Source organism: Protomyctophum bolini (assembly GCF_963924005.1).
Source record: "Protomyctophum bolini genome assembly, chromosome: 2".
NCBI lineage: Eukaryota > Metazoa > Chordata > Actinopteri > Myctophiformes > Myctophidae > Protomyctophum > Protomyctophum bolini.
The window spans coordinates 29,269,431-29,289,847 of record NC_137863.1 but is presented as its reverse complement, the minus strand read 5'-3'; the positions used below and the strand labels follow the sequence as shown (position 1 = coordinate 29,289,847).

Here is a 20,417-nt window from a genome sequence, read left to right as displayed (position 1 = left end):
ACAAACAACCACAATTCGTTGTTGAACGTACAGGCCTTTTTACACAAAGTATGTAAGACACCAAAGGTGTGAAAACCAACTAAAAAACTACTAAAATGAAAAATGTATAGCCAAGATCTTATCAAGGCTTGGATTGATGTGGTTTACTTGACAAAACTGTGTTTAAAGACAATAGCGGTGGTTTTACAATCTTAGCAAAAGTGCATTATTGTCCACAATTTAACACACATAAGAAAATAAATTCAGTGGCCTAAAGAGTTGCCTGTTGCTGGACTAAAAAGGCAAGCAAAAACAGTAAATTGCTTTAGTCACATAACCAGATTTTCAAAAATGTTGTGGAAAATACAAAGATTACAGGGACAATTTAGAGGGGACAGCTGTTTTGATGATTCATACTTAAAGCTTCATTGACTTTTCCTGTGATTGACTTCCTGTTTTTAAGAGGGTGGTACTCACAGTGTAGAGTAGCATACAAGAATGAGTACCAATACACAGCTGTGATATGGGGTGATTTGGTTGAGGTTATTATACGGTTCACTTCAGTAGTACTGTGATGGACTTTGCCAACCTTAGCTGCTTTGCCAGTCATAATACGTTGTGCTCCACTACTTTTCTGTACTTTGCATGAAAACTAGGCTCCTATTCAGAGCTGGCTTACCTAAGCCATGTGTTCTTCAGACAAAGCAACATGCAAACTGTTAACTATGCTTAGTCCTGTTTTACAGGTGCAGAGCTCTAAAATGGGGTGGTGTGTAATCTGGAAAATATAATATAATATAAACTGAAGAAACATTTACTGACATTCAGAGTATTGTATTTAATGATTCAAATTAGTTATGGTCAAGTTGTCTTGGTTTATTGACACACGTACAAGTTGATTTCTTATTGGGTTTTCTTCAAAATACCACTAGGTTCACAAGAGTTATTCCACCTTTTATCCATAGTAGATATTGCACTGCACATTATGAAAATACGTTAAATTTCAAGTCTGGATAAAAAATAATAATTAAAAAAAGTTACAGCAAAGACAACTCTGAGGTCTCAGTACCAACATGTGCACTTTTGGAACTGAATACCATCTGTCCTGGCTTACCTGTGTTCCACTCTGAATAGAAGCCTAAGGACATTGGAAATCCAATTACACTCATTTTGAACTAAAATGAAGTAATGACATCTTTCCAAAAAGAAGTGGCCAAAACTGATCACAGAACTATCATAATTTAATCACGCATCACACTGGGATTCATTCTGTTTTACAAAGAACAGAATACAGGCTGCAGCACTGGCTGTATTTGAAGGTGCATTGTGTGGCTGATGCACAGTCCATGTGACAGAAGCGATGCTTTTTGGCTTGCAATCGTCCTTGCTCACATGCTGTTTATTTTCCAGAAACAGTACTTGGGGGGCTAATGAGGTTTGGATAAGTGCGTGGGGTTTGTACAACTCCATTCCTGCCTCGACCCCTGGGGTCTGTTTTGGAAGCAAAGGGAGGCCTGCCTTCCTTTCCCGCCTTTCAGATGTAATTTTCATCAGGGACAATCCTGACTCCGCCGTCGTCGTTTAATTCCCACTTCACCGTTCATGTTGCTCTTCAAACTCTCATCCCTTCTCCTCTTCATCTTCCCAACCTGGATAGCAACCATGAGATGAAATACAAACTTTAGAAATGCAATGTTCGGAAATAGACTGTGAACCATCGCTATGGAAACATTTACTAAATGTCTTTCCATAGATTAAACCATTACAAATGTATGACTGGTGTTTACCTATATATTTTTAATAGAGCCATAATTTCATATGTATAATGCAAGTTAAAGGGATGACGCCAGCATGACGCCATAAACACAATGGCCATTAGGTGGCAGTATGACATCACAACAAGTTGATCTAAAACCCATGACATGAGAGGGAGTTCTATCATGAATATTCACACAGTTTTAACACAGTAATGTGCAATAATAATAATAAAGATGGTGATCACAAGACAAATGACGAATGCATAGGATCAATATGAAATCACACAATTAGTTTTCCACATAACTGTTGAGAAACATTCCATGTTTTTACACATTAATCAACTTTCAACCTGGCATCCGTATTTTAGGCATGCCATTATGGACGAAACCTCAAAGAATATTCTCACATTGCGAAAATAGCTGATCTACAAACTCATAACGCACTGCACCGTACCATGTTGTGAGCTTGTAGATCACTGATTTTCTCAGCGATGCAAGACAAAGTATAAGGCTCAAGTGGTTCGTTGAAGCAACACAATTTACAGACCTTTGCATCATGTTCCGCAAATTTCTGGAACATGTTGGCATAGATCCTTTTGTCTCGTTCATGATGCTCCCTCATTTTGAGCTGGCATATGGAGATCTGAGCACGGGCTGCTCGGTTTGAGGAGTTGACTTGCAGCACATGCCTAAAGTCCGCCATGGCAAGGCTAAACTCATTTCGAAGGAGATGGGCTTCTCCTCGCCGATACAAAGCCTTCTCATTCTTCCCATCAAGCTCAATCACCTGACAGACAGACATACAGTACACACATTGTAACTGGTTGCAGATGCACTCATCCAGAGAAATGGAACAAATACAACATGTACATACAGTCTGTATTGCACTGGTAATCAGTACACTATTATTTGCAGAATAATAACCAGGATGAATCTTAGAACATCACTGTAACTGCCAGTGACAGTTGGTTCTGCAATAATTTCTTTAGTTTGAAGTCTGTTTATTCTTTATTTATTGTTTGTCCTATTTTGTTGTTTGTTTGGATATTTCCTGTAATTTGGCATACTTTTACTTTGACACCTCCTGTTACCTATCCATATATAGCTGAAGCCTGTTAGCTTCACTCACCTCAGACCAATAGACTCATTTCACACAGCCAGACTCCAGAGTGAGCAGAGGGAGAGAGCACCAGTGTGTGTGTTTGCACCAGACCACACGGTATGAAATGTTTGACTGTTTATGTGACTCTTATTATGTTTGTACTCTTATTGATTAAGCAGTGTTGAAGCCTGTGACATTTGCAGTTGTAGTGAACTTTTAGTGACTGAAGTTGTCTATTGTCTACAGTACCTGTCCTATATGTAAATGTGAACATCGGTGACTGTTGATGTGCCCTGAGGTTCAAGTTGGTTATGCAGCCCTTTAGCACCCTCGATACGCGGAGTGAGGTATACATGATTATTTATTTGTCTAGTTTCCATTTGTAGTATCATTCATGATTGTATTTGTTTGGTTTTCGTTTGGTTGTGGTACTTTTGGTTATTGTGCATTTTCCTTGTCTTATAATTGAAATGACTTGAGTTTTGTATCACTGTATTTATAATTGACCATAAATTAACCATTTTTATTGTTGATTGTACTGCTGAAGTGACAAGTTTAATGCACAGATTTTAGTAGTGAAACTATGAGATTATTCGATTGTAACTGTATTTATTCTATGTCCTTTTCACGGTGTTGGAACAATAAACACACCTGTCGAGACCACCCAAACTTGTCATTCTTTCATCAATCGAGGGGCAGCTACAATCACTATGAAAAGTATGCAGGTGCAGAATATCATTTGACTCAACGTGGAAACATGGAATTAGAAATCTTTATGTGCCTACAGATTTAGTATCTTTCACACAATCACACATACACAGTAAGTGTACTCATGTGTGTGTGCTACTAACCTTGTTGCAGTTCTCTACTACATGTGAAAGTTCCTTTAGTCGCAAGAAACACAGAGCTAGATTGAGCTGGGACATCAGAAGTAATTCTTGGATCCTTTTCTGCTGCTCCATCCCAGCACCACACTCCATCTCCAGCCAGGAAACAATTCGTTGGTACTGGATGACTGCCTGAAAGAACTGTCCTGCCTAGAAGGAAAACAATAACGATTGCATGCTTTAATTAACAGCTACTTGTTTTCATTATCTTAACATGATAAGAGGATGCGAATAGAAAAGGGTCAACTCAAATGTACCTTGAAATATTGATTCCCTTTGTGCTTAACTCTAGCAGACAAATCCAGCTTTTCATTCAATTCCATTTCCCAGGATTCTTTGGCCTTAAGGAAAGATTCAGTTAGTGTCATAAGATTTGAACTGATGTTTCTTCATTTTCAGAAAGGCTGACACATGGAAACTTAATTTTCCCCCCCTATATTTCATCTGAGCTGCTTATCAACAGCCTTAGTAATCTTTTATTTGGGTTGTATATTTCTAAACTGAGGTGAAACTCACCTTCTGAAAATCTTTAAGGGTGACTTCATATACAAGCTCTGTGTTTGGTCCAATCTTGTACTCTGGTTTGCCCTCTTTTCCAAAGCCATACCTACAAAAACAGCATGAGCATTTTCAAACAGATATCAAGAATCACCAAAACATAAAAAGTAATGTTTAGTTTTTTCTGAGGATGGATCAGCTGGTCCCTCGGTCAGGCATGCAATTTACTGTGCACTCTCAATTTTGAGATACCACAAGATATCTCAAAATTGAATGGCAGGAACTGGACATACATTTTGAATTTGAGGATGAACCATAGACTGTAAAAAAAATATGGACAAAGCGTTTGTCCGTATCCGGGTCTGATATGGACGTAAGATGAAGCCTGTCAGTCCTTGAATTATAAATCGCCATCTTTCTAGATCCGTTTGGGCCCAGCTGGCCATTGGCCGGCCCAGACAGCAAGGCGGGACTTCCCTCCTTCTTCTTCGTTTGTTTTTATTTTGACTCGAGCGGGGGGTGGATCCCGATCATAGACTGTAAAGGTAGCCACGCCACTCAGAACATAATCGACTTTATGGTAAAAAAAAAAATTATAAATGGGACCATAATTTTCCTAAAATAATATAACATGAGAAATGAGACTTTAAACTAGTGACTGGAAGCAGAAAGTATTCATGACAATGTTTATTAAGGTAATACAGTCTAGGACTCTAGGTGAAGTTGGGCCCAAATACATGGACCTCTATGTGGTTTTTTGGGCCCAAACAACAGGCCATTATATGAACTTTCAGGAAGTCAGGATTTCCTACTGGCTTCAGACACTTACTGGCTTCACTGTCCCCCTGGGATAAACCTTAACCATTTGAGTAACCGCATGACCTTTCCTATAGTACCACCCTGTGGTTAAAAAAAGAACCCTACTGATTTTGGGGACCCCTTGACCTTTATTCTATCTCGTTGAGTGAAAATGCGATATATAGCTTACCCCGAAATTCTCAAGTTTTATTTATAAAGCACATTTATGGATTTTTTTTTTAATCGATTTTTTGTTTAAACTTTTGTTATGTAGGAAACGGAAAAAATAAAGGGGATATTTACTCGCGAGTCGCGACCCATAACATTTGGCTGCGACCCAAATATGTGTCTTGACCCACTGTTTGGGGAACAATGCTCTATCAATACAATCTAAATACATTTCATACAGCCCTAATGTTTTTTTGTTTGTTTTAATTTTAGCCCCACTACTGAGACCGCAGAGCTCTAAGGATGGCAATGTCGGTTCAAACCACTTTCATCCAGTCAGTGAGTGTAAGAAGCAGCATGGTCTTTTAGGGGCTTTTTCCCCTTTATTTTATAATTTTTGCTGCACTCCATGTAGTCGTCAACAACAGTTGCCAAATTGGCCTATGCACAGTAAATCCTGAGTGTTAATTTAACTCCCAAGAATGTACAAATGGACACCTATGGGCCAACTGGTTCCATTTGTACATCAGAGTTAAATGAACCCTCAGGGCTCCATTGTGTGGAAGTCACCATTTGGCCCACAAATGTTTTCACCAACTGCCAACAGCCTTCTGCTTGACTATATGAAGATCCATCTGGGTTACTGTCTACAACATGGATGTGTTTATACAGTAGCTGCATAATTGGAATTAGAATTCATAAAATTGTATTAATTCATTCTATTATTAAAGGACCACTTCACCACTTTTCAACCTATCTTCATATAATAGGTCCTCATTAATAAACATGATAAAATGCCAAAAATAATTCTACTCAGTCTGTGTCTCATAGGAGAGCTGTGGGCAGTTCAGAAACCCATCCACTTTATTGATATTTCTTTTGTTCTTCATTTCAAAAAGTCGATTATTCTATTCTATTTTATATTCAAATATTTCTTCGAATATGGAATATTCATTTGCAGCACCAGTGACATCATTGTTAGGCAGAATCTTTTTAAACAAGATACAAAAAAGTATTTATTATCGTGAGAACGATGGCTTCCATTTTCGCATTGCAACTTTTCAGGACTAGAAAGCCTGCAGTTTCTATTAGTTTGGATTCCCCATCGATGATGTCACTGGTGGACGGGTTTCTGCACTGCCTACAGTGTAGGGGATATCGAGGACGGGGGTAGTCCCTGTCCGTGATATCCCCTACAGCGTGGGATATCGAGGACAGGGGTAGTCCATATCCCCTACAGCGTGGGATATCGAGGACAGGGGTAGTCCGTGAGTTGGCATAAGGATTGGCAAAAACACTTACTTGGATTTTAAGTAAATTATGCAGCACTCTCCTTTCTGCATCTTCTCCATGGCCCGATCAACTCCCAGAGGAATCCCCTTATCCTCTCCCTCACCAACGATGAAACGGACATCCCTGGAGTCAAACAAACGATCCCCACAGCGGCCCTCCAGGTGCACTGAAATATGCATAGAACAATATAGAACTTCAAAACTGAACATAAGTTAACCACAAAAACCCTGGCATCCCTATTTTGGGCAGATTTTCACAAAATGTCAAATACTTCATCATTTCAGTTATTTCTCACAATCTATTATTACATTTGAGAGAATTCCACACCCACGATGTTGTGCCCATGGAGTGCACAACTTTGTGCACCAGTTCAGATAGCAAAGTCATAGGCCATGACGTATGTGCGAAAGTGCCATTTATGCCTGTGCTTTCTGCCCGTGATACGTCACTGACGTTACCTCTACGCAGCTGGGTGGGTGTGTGGGTGTGCGACTACTGGCCAATCAGGCTTTCCTACAAGCAGCAATCTGTCACTCTGTGTTGAAAGTGAAAGTAAAAAGCCCTTTTCTGTATCGCGTCGAACAAGTGAAAGGTACCCAGCACGGACAAAAGACGGTCAGTGGCCACCACACGGCTTTCCCACAACTACGATGAAACAACACCACCACGGACGCACTTGGATTATCTCTCTTTCTCTCTCTTATTCACGGAGAAAAAACAACGCAGAACAACACGGTCTGTGGCCAAACACACATCGCTGTCTGCCTTAATTCGTTCAAAATGTACGGTTTGTGTGTGTCTCTCACTCGGACACACAATATTCACGGAGAAACAACAACAACAACTCGGACCACCTGGTGTTAGACACGAGTGCGAGATTCTAGTAATTAATTACATTGGCAGACAGTAATAAACCACAGAAACATAAGGAAAGGAGGAAGTTACCCTCAACAGTTGCTCCATCATTGGGGTTGGAATAACCATCCCCTCTGACCTTGATTCTTCTCATGATGCCGCCATCATCTGTAAGCAACTCTCCTTCGAAATTGAGCAGCTCCACCTGAAGATAAGGATGCATGCTCACATTTAGCGAACACGCCTTCATTCATACGGAATGGTTCGGTTGAGCACCCACCGGCAAAATCACAAATCAGCGCCCCTGCTGTCAGACATTATACAACAGAGGTAAACTGAGACCTCACGTGGCTTATTGCTTTTCTAGAACAGTTGGAAATATGGCAATCATAGACACATTTTAATTAAAACTGTTTAATAATTCGAACAACTTTTCAATTGCAATTGTCAATTTCCTGACAGAAACTAGTGCCTGTTTACTCAGCCAGTCAGTTGAGTTGGCTGTGTGCTAGAAAGATAGCATAATAGCAACAATAAATCGTACAGTAATTATGTGCATTAGTCCTAGTTAGTAGTGTACATAAAAGGTATGTCAAAACAAATCTTTTAAAAAAAGAGAATCTTTTTTTTAAGATTTGTTTTTGGCTTTTCTGCCTTTATTGATAGTATCAAGTGAAGATAGACAGGAAAGAGGGGGAGAGAGAAGGGGAGAGACATGCATGTCATTCTCACCCAAAACACAGCAGCATCATGATATACCCACCTCAAACAGTAGTGAAGAGTTAGGGGGGATTTTGGGGGGGTTCCCAGCTGCCCCATAGGCATATTCAGGTTTACAGAGTAGCATGCAGACCTCTCCCCTCTGCATAGACATCACACTCATATCCCAGGCCTTGATGACTTGTCCTGTGAAAAATGAAAAAGAGATATTCAATGGTTGGAGGGATTGTTATGGGTGTGGGTATTATTGACCATAGATACATAGATATACAGTACATCTTCAGTGACATGGTGCTCAGATAACAATGGAACAACTCTTTAGCAATTCTTCAGCAATTAAAGTTCAAGAAATGAAAATATATCAAATGTATCAGTGGCACAGGATGAGTTGTAGAAACAGATACCCACCTTTTCCCAAGTTGAAGCAAAAAGGCTCTTTGCGATCTAGACTGGAGTCAAACTTCTTCCCATTGAGCAGCTTGCCAGTGTAGTGGACAGTCACCCTGTCCCCGATCATAGGTCTGTCTCCATCCAAACCCTGACGTTTCACAACCTGCAGAGTCAGAGACGACGTGTGTGTGTGTGTGTGTGTGTGTGTGTGTGTTAGCATGTGCAATATACACACAATATAGTACTGCATATATTCCCTTCCTATAGAAATTGCTTTCTGATATGTGAATACATACCTTGAATACGCCTTGGTCTTTATTAGGTGTTATGTCCACGCCTTTTGCAGAAAACACAGCTACAGCTGCATGGCCATCCATAGACAAGTCTTTATCAGTGGTCATGTCCGCATCTGGGCATCACACACTACTACTGTGCAATCTGCAAACACAGAAAAATACTCAAGTTGGTATTTAAGAAAGAAAAATACCTGGGCAGTGGGCACTTCAGGAGAGACTACCAAATAAAATACCGAAGCACTCGAGTGGTTTGCACATATTCATTATTTTGCAGTAACAAAACGTCAGTCACCCCTGCAAAAAGAATGCATTTGCGTCTTCCTTAGAGTCAAACCTGTTTGACTGTGAAGAAGACGAGTGTGCCAGTATTCTATTTAGGTAGTCTCTCTGAAGTGCCCATTATTTTGTAGGGGTGATGACGAAACATCAGACTGATGTTAGACTGGCACATGGTGAGGTTCATCATGGAGATGACCGTAGTTTCATCATACAGACCAGCGACGGCCAGACCAGTAGACTCAGAAGATTGAAGAATGGTGCCCCACAAGGCTCCGTCTTCTCACAAATGTTGTTTAACATCTACATTCAGGACCTGCCGGATACAACATCAACCAAGTACGGCTATGTGGACAACTTGGCCATCATGCTTCAACGCAAAAACATGGGAGGCGATGGAAGATGGCCTCAACCGAGACATGAGCATCCTGACAGACTACCTCCAGAAGTGGCACCTTCAGCTCAACATGGGCAAATACTGAAAACAGTGTCTGCTTGCTATCTCAACAACCGGGAAGCTAGAAGGGAACTGGACGTGAATGTTGGCAACAACCGCCTGGAGTTCCAACTTCCAGCAAGTCCCAAAGTACCTTGGCATATGCTTGGACCGGACACTGTCCTACAAGCAACACCTGGATGAAGTGAAGGCCAAGACAACAGCAAGAGTCTCGCCGCCTGGTGGATTCGACTTGGGGTGTATCAACCCCAGACCCTACGCATATCCACGGGTCCTACCCGTAGCAGAATACTGTGCCCCTGCCCAAAGCAGAAGTCCACATGTGCACAAGGTAGTTACTGTCATTAACAGCTCCCTCCAGATAGTAACTGGTTGTCTGGACCCTGCCAGTCCTAGCTGGAATCACCCCAGCCAGTCTCCGACGGGATGCGGCTACCCCCGCCCTGGCAAGAAAAGCCCAGAAGTACGACTGGCACATCCTGCACAAAACCACAACAGCACCGGCACCACCAGGCAGGCTCAAGTTTCGCAATCCCTACAACAAGGCAGCACAAGAGATGCTACAGTCTATTCCTGAGGACTTGTCCAGAGATGCCTGGCTAGCAGCATCCTGGAAACAGTCGTGGGAGACGGTTGGACCCTCCCGCATCCAACGATACAACTGGGACCCAGCAGGTGGTGTTAAAGGAGAAGACATGCCACACCATCTAGGGACCTCGCTGAACCTTCTGCGCTCTGGCATTGGACGCTTTAAGTCATCTATGAAGAAGTGGGAGCTATCAGTGCGGAATGCGAGTGTGGTGAGCCTGAACAGACTGCCGAACACATAATCACTGACTGCCCCCTATACAGATCACCCTCAGAAGCTGGCCTTTTCGACTTAGGACCGGAGATGAGGGCGTGGTTGTATGACACTGAGTTGGCCATCTGATGATATACGTAAGAAGAAGACTGATGTAGAGGGGGGTACAGAGCCAACATAGGTCAGATGCATACTGTATATTTGTATGATTGTAGTACAGAGGATTTAATAGGTTAAGTAACTGTTTTCAGACAGATCACACATTCAATCTGTTTTAAATGCTTACCAACAGTGTACAAGGGCACTTTATGTTTGATGTCATGTCTTGTTGTCTCTGACATGCCTAAACCTAAACAGATGTCCCTAAACAGGATTATGCGCATATTTGGTTGTAGAGTGTATTTAATTTGTTCTTCCACTCAGTGTGTCATGTTATTGCTCCTGTTTAGTAGGAAGTAATAACAGTGACTAAAGTATCATCTTTATTTCGATCTGTGGGAAAGACATCAGTAACTAGAAAAGTCGCACATTTTAAAAAATTGCAGTGTGGTTGCCGCAATCACTTATATTGGCCCCTCTCACAAATTTGGCTAGCCAGTTACAATGGCACGTCACCCCTGTGATCATGTGTAAGTTTTATCCCCCCAAAAATCATTTTTCTGCAACAAACGGTTAAATGTTTTGCATTTACGGCGCCCCCTATGGATGAAAATGGAGTTGCTTTTGGCTCTGGGTTGATTAATCCACCCGCAACAGGTGATTAAAATTTGGGATGGACTGGACATTCCGTTCGTGATTTGTGGCGTTTTTTGTGAAATATAGGCCCATCCCACTAAATTCGGAAGCCGATTATGGCCTAACCAACGATACGCACTATCAAAATTCTGCACACAGAAAAACCACAGGTCAAAAACGACCCAACTTGTGTCATTTTTCAACCAATTTGTGGGTCAAAAAGGGACTAACTGGTACTTGGGTCATTTTGACCCACAAAGACGGGTTATTCAATTCGACCCAATATATTGGGTAATATTAATAACCCATTTTGAGGGTCAAATTAACCCAGATGCCAGTTGATTTGACCCATAATCTTGGGTTAACCCAAGTTATATAATTAACCCATTTTGAGGGTCAAATTAACCCAAATGCCAGTTGATTTGACCCATAATCTTGGGTTAACCAAAGTTATATAAATAACCCATAATTGAGGGTTAAAATAACCCAAATGCCAGTTGATTTGACCCATAATCTTGGGTTAACCAAAGTTATATAAATAACCCATAATTGAGGGTCAAAATAACCCAAATGCCAGTTGATTTGATCCATAATCTTGGGTTCACCCAAGTTTATATAATTTTTTGCATTAAGTGGTGAAATTGTCCTTTAATGCAATAAAAATGTATAATTAATGCATTTATATTGAACAGATATATAGAAAACATACAAAACATTGTTCTTCCTTTATGACAAATATTTATTAAAGAAAAAGATGCCAAACATCGGCCAAAAGTCACAAATATGAGACATGCAAGTACAATTAAGGAATTTGTAATTTACTTGAGTATGTATACAATACATCTCTCCAAATATTGCACTTTTACTAGACTTCCACCGCCAGACTGTTTTAACAAAAAACTAAAATATGAATCACACTACTTAACCCATTTAGACCAGAGTCCAGAATCTACAAAATGTCTTCCAAATCCGGACAGTTCTCTAAAAAAAACCACATGTCAGTGGTTCACAAACTATTTCACTCAGATCTACATGGGTTAAAATGACAAATTGCAGATGTGTTTAATACTAGGAAAAACAAAAGCACACACACCATAGCACAGTATTAATATATCAAATAGATTCATCAATGAGATGAATGAGGTAGAGACCTGGTCAGATGCCAAACATTGGCTAAAACTCACGCAGACAGTAACTTTGCACAGTGCATGTGAACTGAGCTGTAACAAGTTTTACGTTCTTGTATACAAAGATATGTGCATTAACAGTGTTTTTCATTTAAGAAAAGTTAAAAGATACAGACCACGGATAAGAACCAGAAGCTAAACATTAAGTATGATATTTTTAAAGCAGTAATAATGTTAAAAAAATTAACCCGCCGATGTTGTGGACACGAAAACACTGTCCATTTTAAAGTCTGGTATTGACTTGCTTTCCTCAAGAATGCAACTTGATTTGACTCTTTTCCCGGTAAGTTGTACACTACCCGCTGGAGAAACTGCCATGGATGGGTACACTGCTTGGGGTAGTCAAAGTCAAATACGTAAAATGCCTTGAAGCACACATCAACAGCCCCAAGCAGTGTGTTTTCAGAGAATGCCTGACCTGCCATAATCACAAAGGCCTGGGAGGCACATCGTTGCGGTTCCCCCAGCACAAGGACAGATGGGGGCCTTCCCTCAGTCTGCAGGAGGTACTCCACCATATTTGTCCCAACCTAGACAGGCACAAAGAAAGAAAAATAAAAGTGAATGTTTAGTTGAAAGCAAATCATAAGCAAGATATCAAAATACCAGTTTGGGTTATAATATTTATATCAACTACAAGGAAGTCAAATTAAATCTAGTTAAACCCATTCTGACCTGAGATCAGATTAAAAAAAAAGTCTTCTACATCCTGACAGTTTTCTGAAAAAGCTATGATTCTATGTCAGTGGTTCTTCGATTTTTCAAAAATAGCAGACCTACAAGCTCGTAGCGCGCCACTCGGTGGCACGCTATGAGCTTGTAGATCTGCTATTTTTCAATAGCTAAAGCATAACATAATGCTAACACCAAAAGGGGTTCCCACCCAGAATCAATGCAATTGTACTTACTGGCTTGAGATCGATAAAGGCCAAGCGGGACTCTTCAGCGGAGTGCCGGACAGACTTTTTGTTGGATCTATAGACAGTCTGTGGTAACAACCGGGGCAGCAGCCTGAGGGCAAGTTCCCCTTTGGCATCTGTAGATAAACAAGTGTCAAATACAATTTTAATACATGGACATACTAGACTATTATCACAAATCAACTGAACTTGGCAAAAGCTATAACTGCAGATCCACAAGCTCAGTCTCACATGGCCAGACTGTTGCCTCTCACAATTTTCAAACGCTTCAGTCATACAGGAGTAAGCGATAAAGCGAGACTCTTCCCCACTTACATGTATTGTAAGTTTCGACTTTACAGTCCCGTAAAAGTTTTCTTAAGAAATCACCTAAGCATATATAGCCTTCTGTTTAGTAGAAATGGAAATAAGAAATAAGCTCTAAAGCCATTTTAAAATATATATTTATAATATATATATAAATAACAGATTACTTGTATTTAAGGAGGTGTAGTTCCAGACTCAAGGCATTCAGAGATGGCTATGTGAGACTAACAAGCTCATAACACATTTGAGCACGGTTGGAGAAAATCTATTTTCCATGTTCTAAATCAAAAGTAAAGGAATCACAGGATCCTTGCTATGAAACGGAACAACATACCCAGTGACATCTCATCGACAGGAAATGAGGGGAGTTTTCCATCTCGTTTGGCCAGGTGCAGGACTTTCTCTGCATATTCGGTCACCCATGTCTCAAACAACTTTGGTGCAGCCTCGCCATAAAGCTCCAAGAAGTCCTGTGATATCTTAAAAATAAACAGGACAAATCTTTTAAAAAGATATTCAATGCAACAGCTGCCATTTCAATAACAGAGGTATGCAATTCAATGAGAATATGTAGTAGGCATGGTTTATCCATACCATGCCTGGATTGGTGAGACGAGGGTACTCTGCTAGGATCTCTTTGATATCCTTGGATGCATTCTCCCGTATCCATCTGGCTCTGCAGAGAACGGTGTCCTTCATATACTTCTGGACCTGGGCGAAGGGCTCCAAGTTGTGCTTAAGCCATTCTCTTTTCCCATTTGACGCTCCGTCTGGTGTGGTCGATTCTATAGAAAAGATACAAAACATTGTTCTTCCTTTATGACAAGTTTGCACAGTTTAATAATGAGCTTTTACTATTGTATTAACAGACAGTTGAATCTTGACCATTAGGTCAAAATTTGTGTCATATCCTGTCTCGGTGAGACATGACCTTTGACACAATCTAAATGTCTTAATAGAATAGCAGGAAGACAAATTTCAACCAACCCAATTGTATTACCTGGTATTTCTGCCCTGTGTCGCTCATTGGCTTCCGGCATTTGCTGACTGGACCCAGGACTTTGCCCACTGGACCCAGAACTGTGCTGACTGGACTGAGGCCGTTTCCTATTTCGAGAATTATGAACCCTTTCCTCAATGAATCCAGTAGCTGGAAAGTAGCACGTTTTACCATCTTTGGTTTGTCCCTTCCGGCTTTTGACCCACCATAATTCCTGGAAACGATAAGACAAGATAGAACTCTGTGTCAACCTTTGCAATGTTATGTTTCAACCCTTTACTTGTACAGTGTGTGATAAAGGCTTTAGGTAACATGGTCATCTACAGGGGAAAAACCTTTTGAGTGTAGTGGCTAAAGGTTTAGTAAAAATATGAAAACACACATGAAGACACATATAGAGGGAGAAGCTGTTAAATGATGAGTGCTTTTTTTCAGAGAGGCCAATTGAGTTGACATAATTATCACCAAATTAATCCAGCTAGATATATTCAACATGCATGACTACAATGATAGGTTACTGAGTTACCACTCAGGTAACACCAGGTGTTCTGCATGCTGACGTGTGAAGTATGACCACTTATTCAAAAGTATAAATATAAACAACAAGGCCAGGGGAAGAAAACTCACATAGCCAGTGGCTGATTCATCTTTCAGTACTGGGAAGGTCTGCACCAAGGATTGAGCCATGGCCTCTTTAATTTCCTTGGCCGGCCTGTAAAGATAGAATGAAGCAAAGTTCAGTAAATAAACAACCAGGTGAAAGAGTGCAATTCCTACAGTGCAATTCCTACATTTTACAATTTCAGACACACTCACTCACTCCATGAACACAAAACACTAGTTTAAATCTGTCCTGATCAACTCTAGACTTACTTCTCTCCGAACCTTTCCCTCAGGAATGACACCAATATTTGGACTAGGGTAATGCGCTCTTTTATGCAGATAGCTTCATTTTTTTCAAGGATCTTCAAAAGGTCCAGGCCACTGGGGACGGCAGAAAGAATTTCTCGGATGTTCTGAGAAAAATGACAATAGCTGTTAAGGATGCATTACCATTAACCAATTTAACTCTGGCATACAGATTCCGCACACAAATCAAAGGTGAACATTTAGTATCCAAAAACATATCCGTAGCAAAATAAAAAGGAACAAGTACTGACAAGAATATAGACCATGTAGTTTAAATAATATTGAAGTCCTAAAATGTGTACTGGATCCAAGTGCTCCTAGACTTCCATTTCTCCAGAAACATGAGCTGGTTTAAGGATTGCTTAGGATAAAAAAAAATAACTTACAAAAGCTGGAGCCGGTTGTAGAACCAACATCGGTTCTGCTGCTCTCGGTTCAACCATGGGGGATATGTTAGGGATGCCATGGCTCATAGATCCATATGCTGCTCCTGATTCCTCTATGGGGGCATCATGGATTTCTGGTCTTGAGCTGGAAGACATAAAACACAGACAATAGACATCTTAGATTTTTTACAGAAATACAATTCCCAACGCTTTCTATTCAGGGTGCTGATATTGTGCATGTGACACCACTATGCTAAACAAGTGGGTCTCATAGTGGGGTCCAAGGACCCTCATAGTTCCTTGAGGGGGTCCCTTAACCCATTTAGTACTGAGAACAGATTCTACAAAATGTCTTCTAAATCATGACAGTTTTCTAAAAGAAAAAAAAGTTTCTGTCAGTGGTTCTCAAACTATTTCATATCAAGGAGCCCCAGAATTATCATCATTTAAATATGTTGCAAGCTCGTAGCATGAAAGTGTAACAATGCTTGAATCAGCAAAAGAGGTTCCCATACTGAACGGGTTAAATCACTGATTCACAAACATGCATTTTCATGGGTCCCTTTGTTTTTTGTTTCTACATTTCTTCATGAATGAACAGAAATAATTAAGAAATTTCATATATTAGAACAAATGTTCAAGTAGTAGTAGTGAAAATAGCCAATTTACCAGCTCACAACATGGTGCAAAGCGATATGTTGTGAGCTTGTAGATCTATTTTTTTTGTTCACAGGATAAAAAGGTTGGGAACCACTGCCTTAAATGGCCCCTTACAGGTTTACACATGGGACCATTTGGTTCCATGTGTACACACTCAGAGTTATGGAGGTCATTGCAATTAAAAAGTTTGAGAACCACTGTACTACACCAAATGAAACAGAGCATTAATTGGCATCATTGATAAGTAAGAAGAGGCCCAATTTCTTTATGGATGCTGTGCATGGTTTAACTCTGACTGCAAATGATTCAAAGGTGATGTGTGGCATATCCTTTTTAAGAATGAGTCAATACAGATAAACGCTATACTAAACAAAATGCTTAAGCATGGACACGTTTTGGATGGCATGGTCAAAGTAGAAAAAGTGCTCACCATTAAAATTGTCAATAAGCTCTGGGAGTTGCCACTCGGTTAGTGTGTCTACCACAAAGATGTCCATTAAGAACGACCTGAAATAAAACAGAAAGCAATGTTTAAAACTAAGATTGCCATCAGCATGGCTTTTACATCACAGCTGGTGGAAAATATAAATAACATGGTTCATATTTTAAGCAAACTGCTGACCGTTTATTTACTAGCTTGGGACACAAATACCTAGTCACAACATCTAGTAGCCAGCAAACTACAGTCTACAGTACATATGTAACAGCAGTGACGGAGACAAACTGTTCTTTCACCGTGTTACTTAATACTGTATTAATACTTAATACACTATACGATAAAAATATCAATCAACCATACTGAAACAAACTTAGCATTGAATAACAGTAGGCCTTGTAGCCAGCTAATTCGCTAGCTGTGTAGCTACAGTATATGGTCTGGTCGGCCATGCACTTTCTGTTGTTATTGTTCAGCTCCGCGGACTAAAACATGCATAACGTTATACAAACAAACGTTTACCTTGAATGGACGCTTGAAGCTCCTTTCTGCTGCAGGTAGAAAAATATTAAAACAAAACGTTGCTGTAACTGTTGCTGGTCAGTGGTCAGCCTGCGGGAGAATGGGGAGATGTGTTTTTTCTACTAGTTTAGTAGGTTTGTAACTGGCGCGGAGTCTGGCGCGCTTATACTCTAAGCTGGCGCGAGAAGGAGGGTGGGTGGAGCGTTTGCAGCTCATCCGGTCCGAGTGAAATACGAAAGTGTGTGTGTGTGTTGTGTGCGCGCGCCGCGCGGGTGCTGGGAAGTGACGTAGAAAGTACAAAACAGAGTTATATTGCCTCCTCAGACAACAGCTATATTGAAGAAAGGCTTTTAGATCTAATAAACAGAAAATCCCAATGCGCGCGCGAAAATGTCTCCCATCGTGTGTGTGTGTGTGTGTGTGTGTGTGTGTGCGTGTGTGCGTGTGTGCGTGTGTGTGTGTGTGTGTGCGTGCGTGCGTGTGCGTGCGTGTGTATAAGGGACTGATCGTTATTTATCCACCAGGGGGGGGTGGTGCAGATGTGATTTCATTTTTTTATTTTACCTCATCCCCCCCCCAGCCTCCAAATATTTTTTCGGGACCCCCCCTCAGGGACTGGAAGAATATATATGACCTCCCCCCCCCCCCCCCAACACCATAGACCATATTTATTTTATATTCACACCAACAGTATAGCAGCATAAAGTAAACGCTGATCGTTTATTAGGCGGCGGCCGTCTGGGGTTCATTTGGTTCCATATCCGTCATTACATTATGGTCAACACTCAACACTGATGATATGCCATTGCATTCTTCCAGCTAAAGATTTAAATATGAATCTGGCAGCTTCGAAAATAGCATACGCAGACCTACAAGCTCACAACAACACACTGATGACGCGACGCAAATGTATGAGCTTAGATTGGCTATTTTTAAGGTGAGCCTCGTGCGTAAAGTCATTCTAGCCAAGCTGCCAAGGCAGTGGGCACCCCTCGCCTCTGTGCCCAAGCCCAGGATGATGAAAATGAATGAATGCTAAATAAATATGTCACGCAGTCGCATACCATAATACTAGTTATACTACAGCGTCATACTCCACAGAGAAAAGCACAATTTGCGCAACATCAACGTTCAACTGCCTGCTCGGCTCATTTAGCCAGCCAGGCACCACCAAATAGTATAACTCTTTCTTTAATCTATTACAACCACATACGCAGACAAAAGTACATGGCACCGCGGACAAAACACAAGTAGGCTACTAAACTTGTGGCTCATTTCCATGCGTCACACAGTCAGGGACCGTGCTGAGGATTTGGTCCACTGTTTACCCCATATATCAGCGCTGCATGCAGATCGGCTATTTTTCCGTTTGTGAGGACGCACACATGAGCGCGCGTTATTACGCGGCGGAGCCGCAGAGATTTTATTTATTTATAATGCGTGTGAAATCAAATGGCATGTGTGGCGTCACTGGCGTGGTGCGTGGTAAAGGGTTAAATTGTGTGACTGTCACACTCAAAGGGTGAGACATGGCAGCCCTGGCTACTGTGACGCACACACCAACAATCCACCATTGCAATGCGAGTGCGCAAAGATGCACATGATATGATAGCTGCATGCTTTTAGACCAGCCCTACCGTATTCTGAATGAGAATCTGTCTCGCCTGCATGCCACGGTTGCCACCATGTTGACGATGCGTTGTCCAAAGACGGTAGTCTCTTCCATCAAAATGTTCCATGCCCATCAACATAAAGGCCTCAAGGTGTTCCTGTGATGTTTTGCTACTTTCTATGTTCGTTCACAATCAATTTCAGTCACAAACAGTAACTTGTGAGAAGTTTATATCGTAACATCATCCACGACCTCAGCCCCAACATTATTAGTATTGTTGTTATTATCATGCTGCGCTGATGCGGCGCTGGGTTTCACCGAGACACCTCACACCACCACCGCAACCATAGCAGCGGTGCTGTCAGCCTGCTCCTCGCCTTCCTCCTCTCTGACCGACAACACTCGCTCTTTTCAGCGGCCTGCTGCTGCTGGCCCACAATTCAAACATCGCGGTTCATAGCTTGAAACATTTTTCGCTTTTTCTACTGGAAATGTTATGAACGCAGAATCAATCTGTCCCGCGCTGTTTTGAAGTGGGTACACGTCAGACGTAAACTACATCAGCGGCCGGGGGAGGGACCTTTGCTGGTAGAACAGAATCAGATCTACAAGCTAACAACGTGTCACCAAGCAACACGTTGTTAGCTTGTAGATCTGTTCTATTTGCATACGCAGTTGCGCACACATGGAAGATACCAAGTACACTCGCCACACAGGGTAAACTTTATATAGATATATATGAGTGAAACACTATGAAAAACAAAATAATCAAAACATTTTTTAAATACAAAATTCAGCAAAATAAAGTTGTACAACCTCCCCCAAGCCAAAATAAAAATAAACATATCCCCCCCTCAGGCTAAAAAAATAGTTTAATGACCCCCCCCTTTTTTGCACCATACCAACCTTTGATAAATAACGATCAGTCCCTAATATCATTCTTTCTTTTTTCTGGTCTCGTTAGATAGTAACAGTGTCTAGTAGTACCAGTACATATCTCTAAGGTATTCTAGTGGTCTGTGTGCTTACCCCTGAATTTAATGCTGCATCTGGTAGCAGGTTCAAGTCTAGCTCAAGGCAAACACTTACTTGAACTTATAATGTTCTTTTGTATATTTTGTATGGAGCATGGACACAAGCTAAATTATTGTAAATCATTTGATAACACTTCTATCAAGAAAGACGTTGTGTATTGTATTTTTTAAACAGGCTATAAATGTGTTGGACTGCTCTCCTCTCCTTTTCTCTCCTCTCCTCTCCTCTCCAGGGGAGTTTTGTGTCTTCACTGTGACACAAAACAGACCTTTAAAACATGTTTTTTAATGTGATTCTTCGGACACTAGACGTATTTTTCATATTTAGAGCATGCCGAATCCAATGGCGTCGGTCTTGACTTTCCACGACGTTTGCAAAGGTCAAAGTTCAGCCAAAAGACTGCAAGGGTGACCTTTGGGGCCAAATTCCTT

At 41.0% G+C, this 20,417-nt stretch overlaps 2 protein-coding genes across 2 annotated transcripts in view; both read right to left on the bottom strand.

Moving 5' to 3' along the window:
• Positions 1-1,202: 1,202 nt before the first annotated feature.
• Positions 1,203-20,417, bottom strand: part of fkbp5 (FKBP prolyl isomerase 5) — a 26,672-nt gene continuing 7,457 nt past the window's right edge. The window contains exons 2-11 of the mRNA XM_080776948.1: positions 8,744-8,885; positions 8,466-8,610; positions 8,101-8,243; positions 7,428-7,542; positions 6,492-6,648; positions 4,242-4,332; positions 3,983-4,066; positions 3,690-3,875; positions 2,284-2,523; positions 1,203-1,628 (exon numbers count right to left, since the gene is read on the bottom strand). Of these exons, the coding sequence (XP_080633074.1) occupies positions 1,530-1,628; positions 2,284-2,523; positions 3,690-3,875; positions 3,983-4,066; positions 4,242-4,332; positions 6,492-6,648; positions 7,428-7,542; positions 8,101-8,243; positions 8,466-8,610; positions 8,744-8,848 (1,365 nt within the window). The 5' untranslated portion in view covers positions 8,849-8,885 and the 3' untranslated portion in view covers positions 1,203-1,529. The remainder of the gene's footprint in view (positions 1,629-2,283; positions 2,524-3,689; positions 3,876-3,982; positions 4,067-4,241; positions 4,333-6,491; positions 6,649-7,427; positions 7,543-8,100; positions 8,244-8,465; positions 8,611-8,743; positions 8,886-20,417) is intronic.
• The window catches only part of LOC308333784 (uncharacterized protein), a gene marked incomplete at both ends in the record, with an annotated part of 25,065 nt that continues 14,954 nt past the window's right edge, over positions 10,307-20,417 (bottom strand). Inside the window, 11 exons of the mRNA XM_080790264.1 lie at positions 10,307-10,403; positions 12,495-12,730; positions 13,109-13,236; positions 13,761-13,905; positions 14,021-14,211; positions 14,427-14,640; positions 15,054-15,138; positions 15,300-15,442; positions 15,722-15,866; positions 16,748-16,888; positions 17,340-17,429. Coding sequence (XP_080646390.1) covers positions 10,307-10,403; positions 12,495-12,730; positions 13,109-13,236; positions 13,761-13,905; positions 14,021-14,211; positions 14,427-14,640; positions 15,054-15,138; positions 15,300-15,442; positions 15,722-15,866; positions 16,748-16,888; positions 17,340-17,429 — 1,615 coding nt within the window. The remainder of the gene's footprint in view (positions 10,404-12,494; positions 12,731-13,108; positions 13,237-13,760; positions 13,906-14,020; positions 14,212-14,426; positions 14,641-15,053; positions 15,139-15,299; positions 15,443-15,721; positions 15,867-16,747; positions 16,889-17,339; positions 17,430-20,417) is intronic.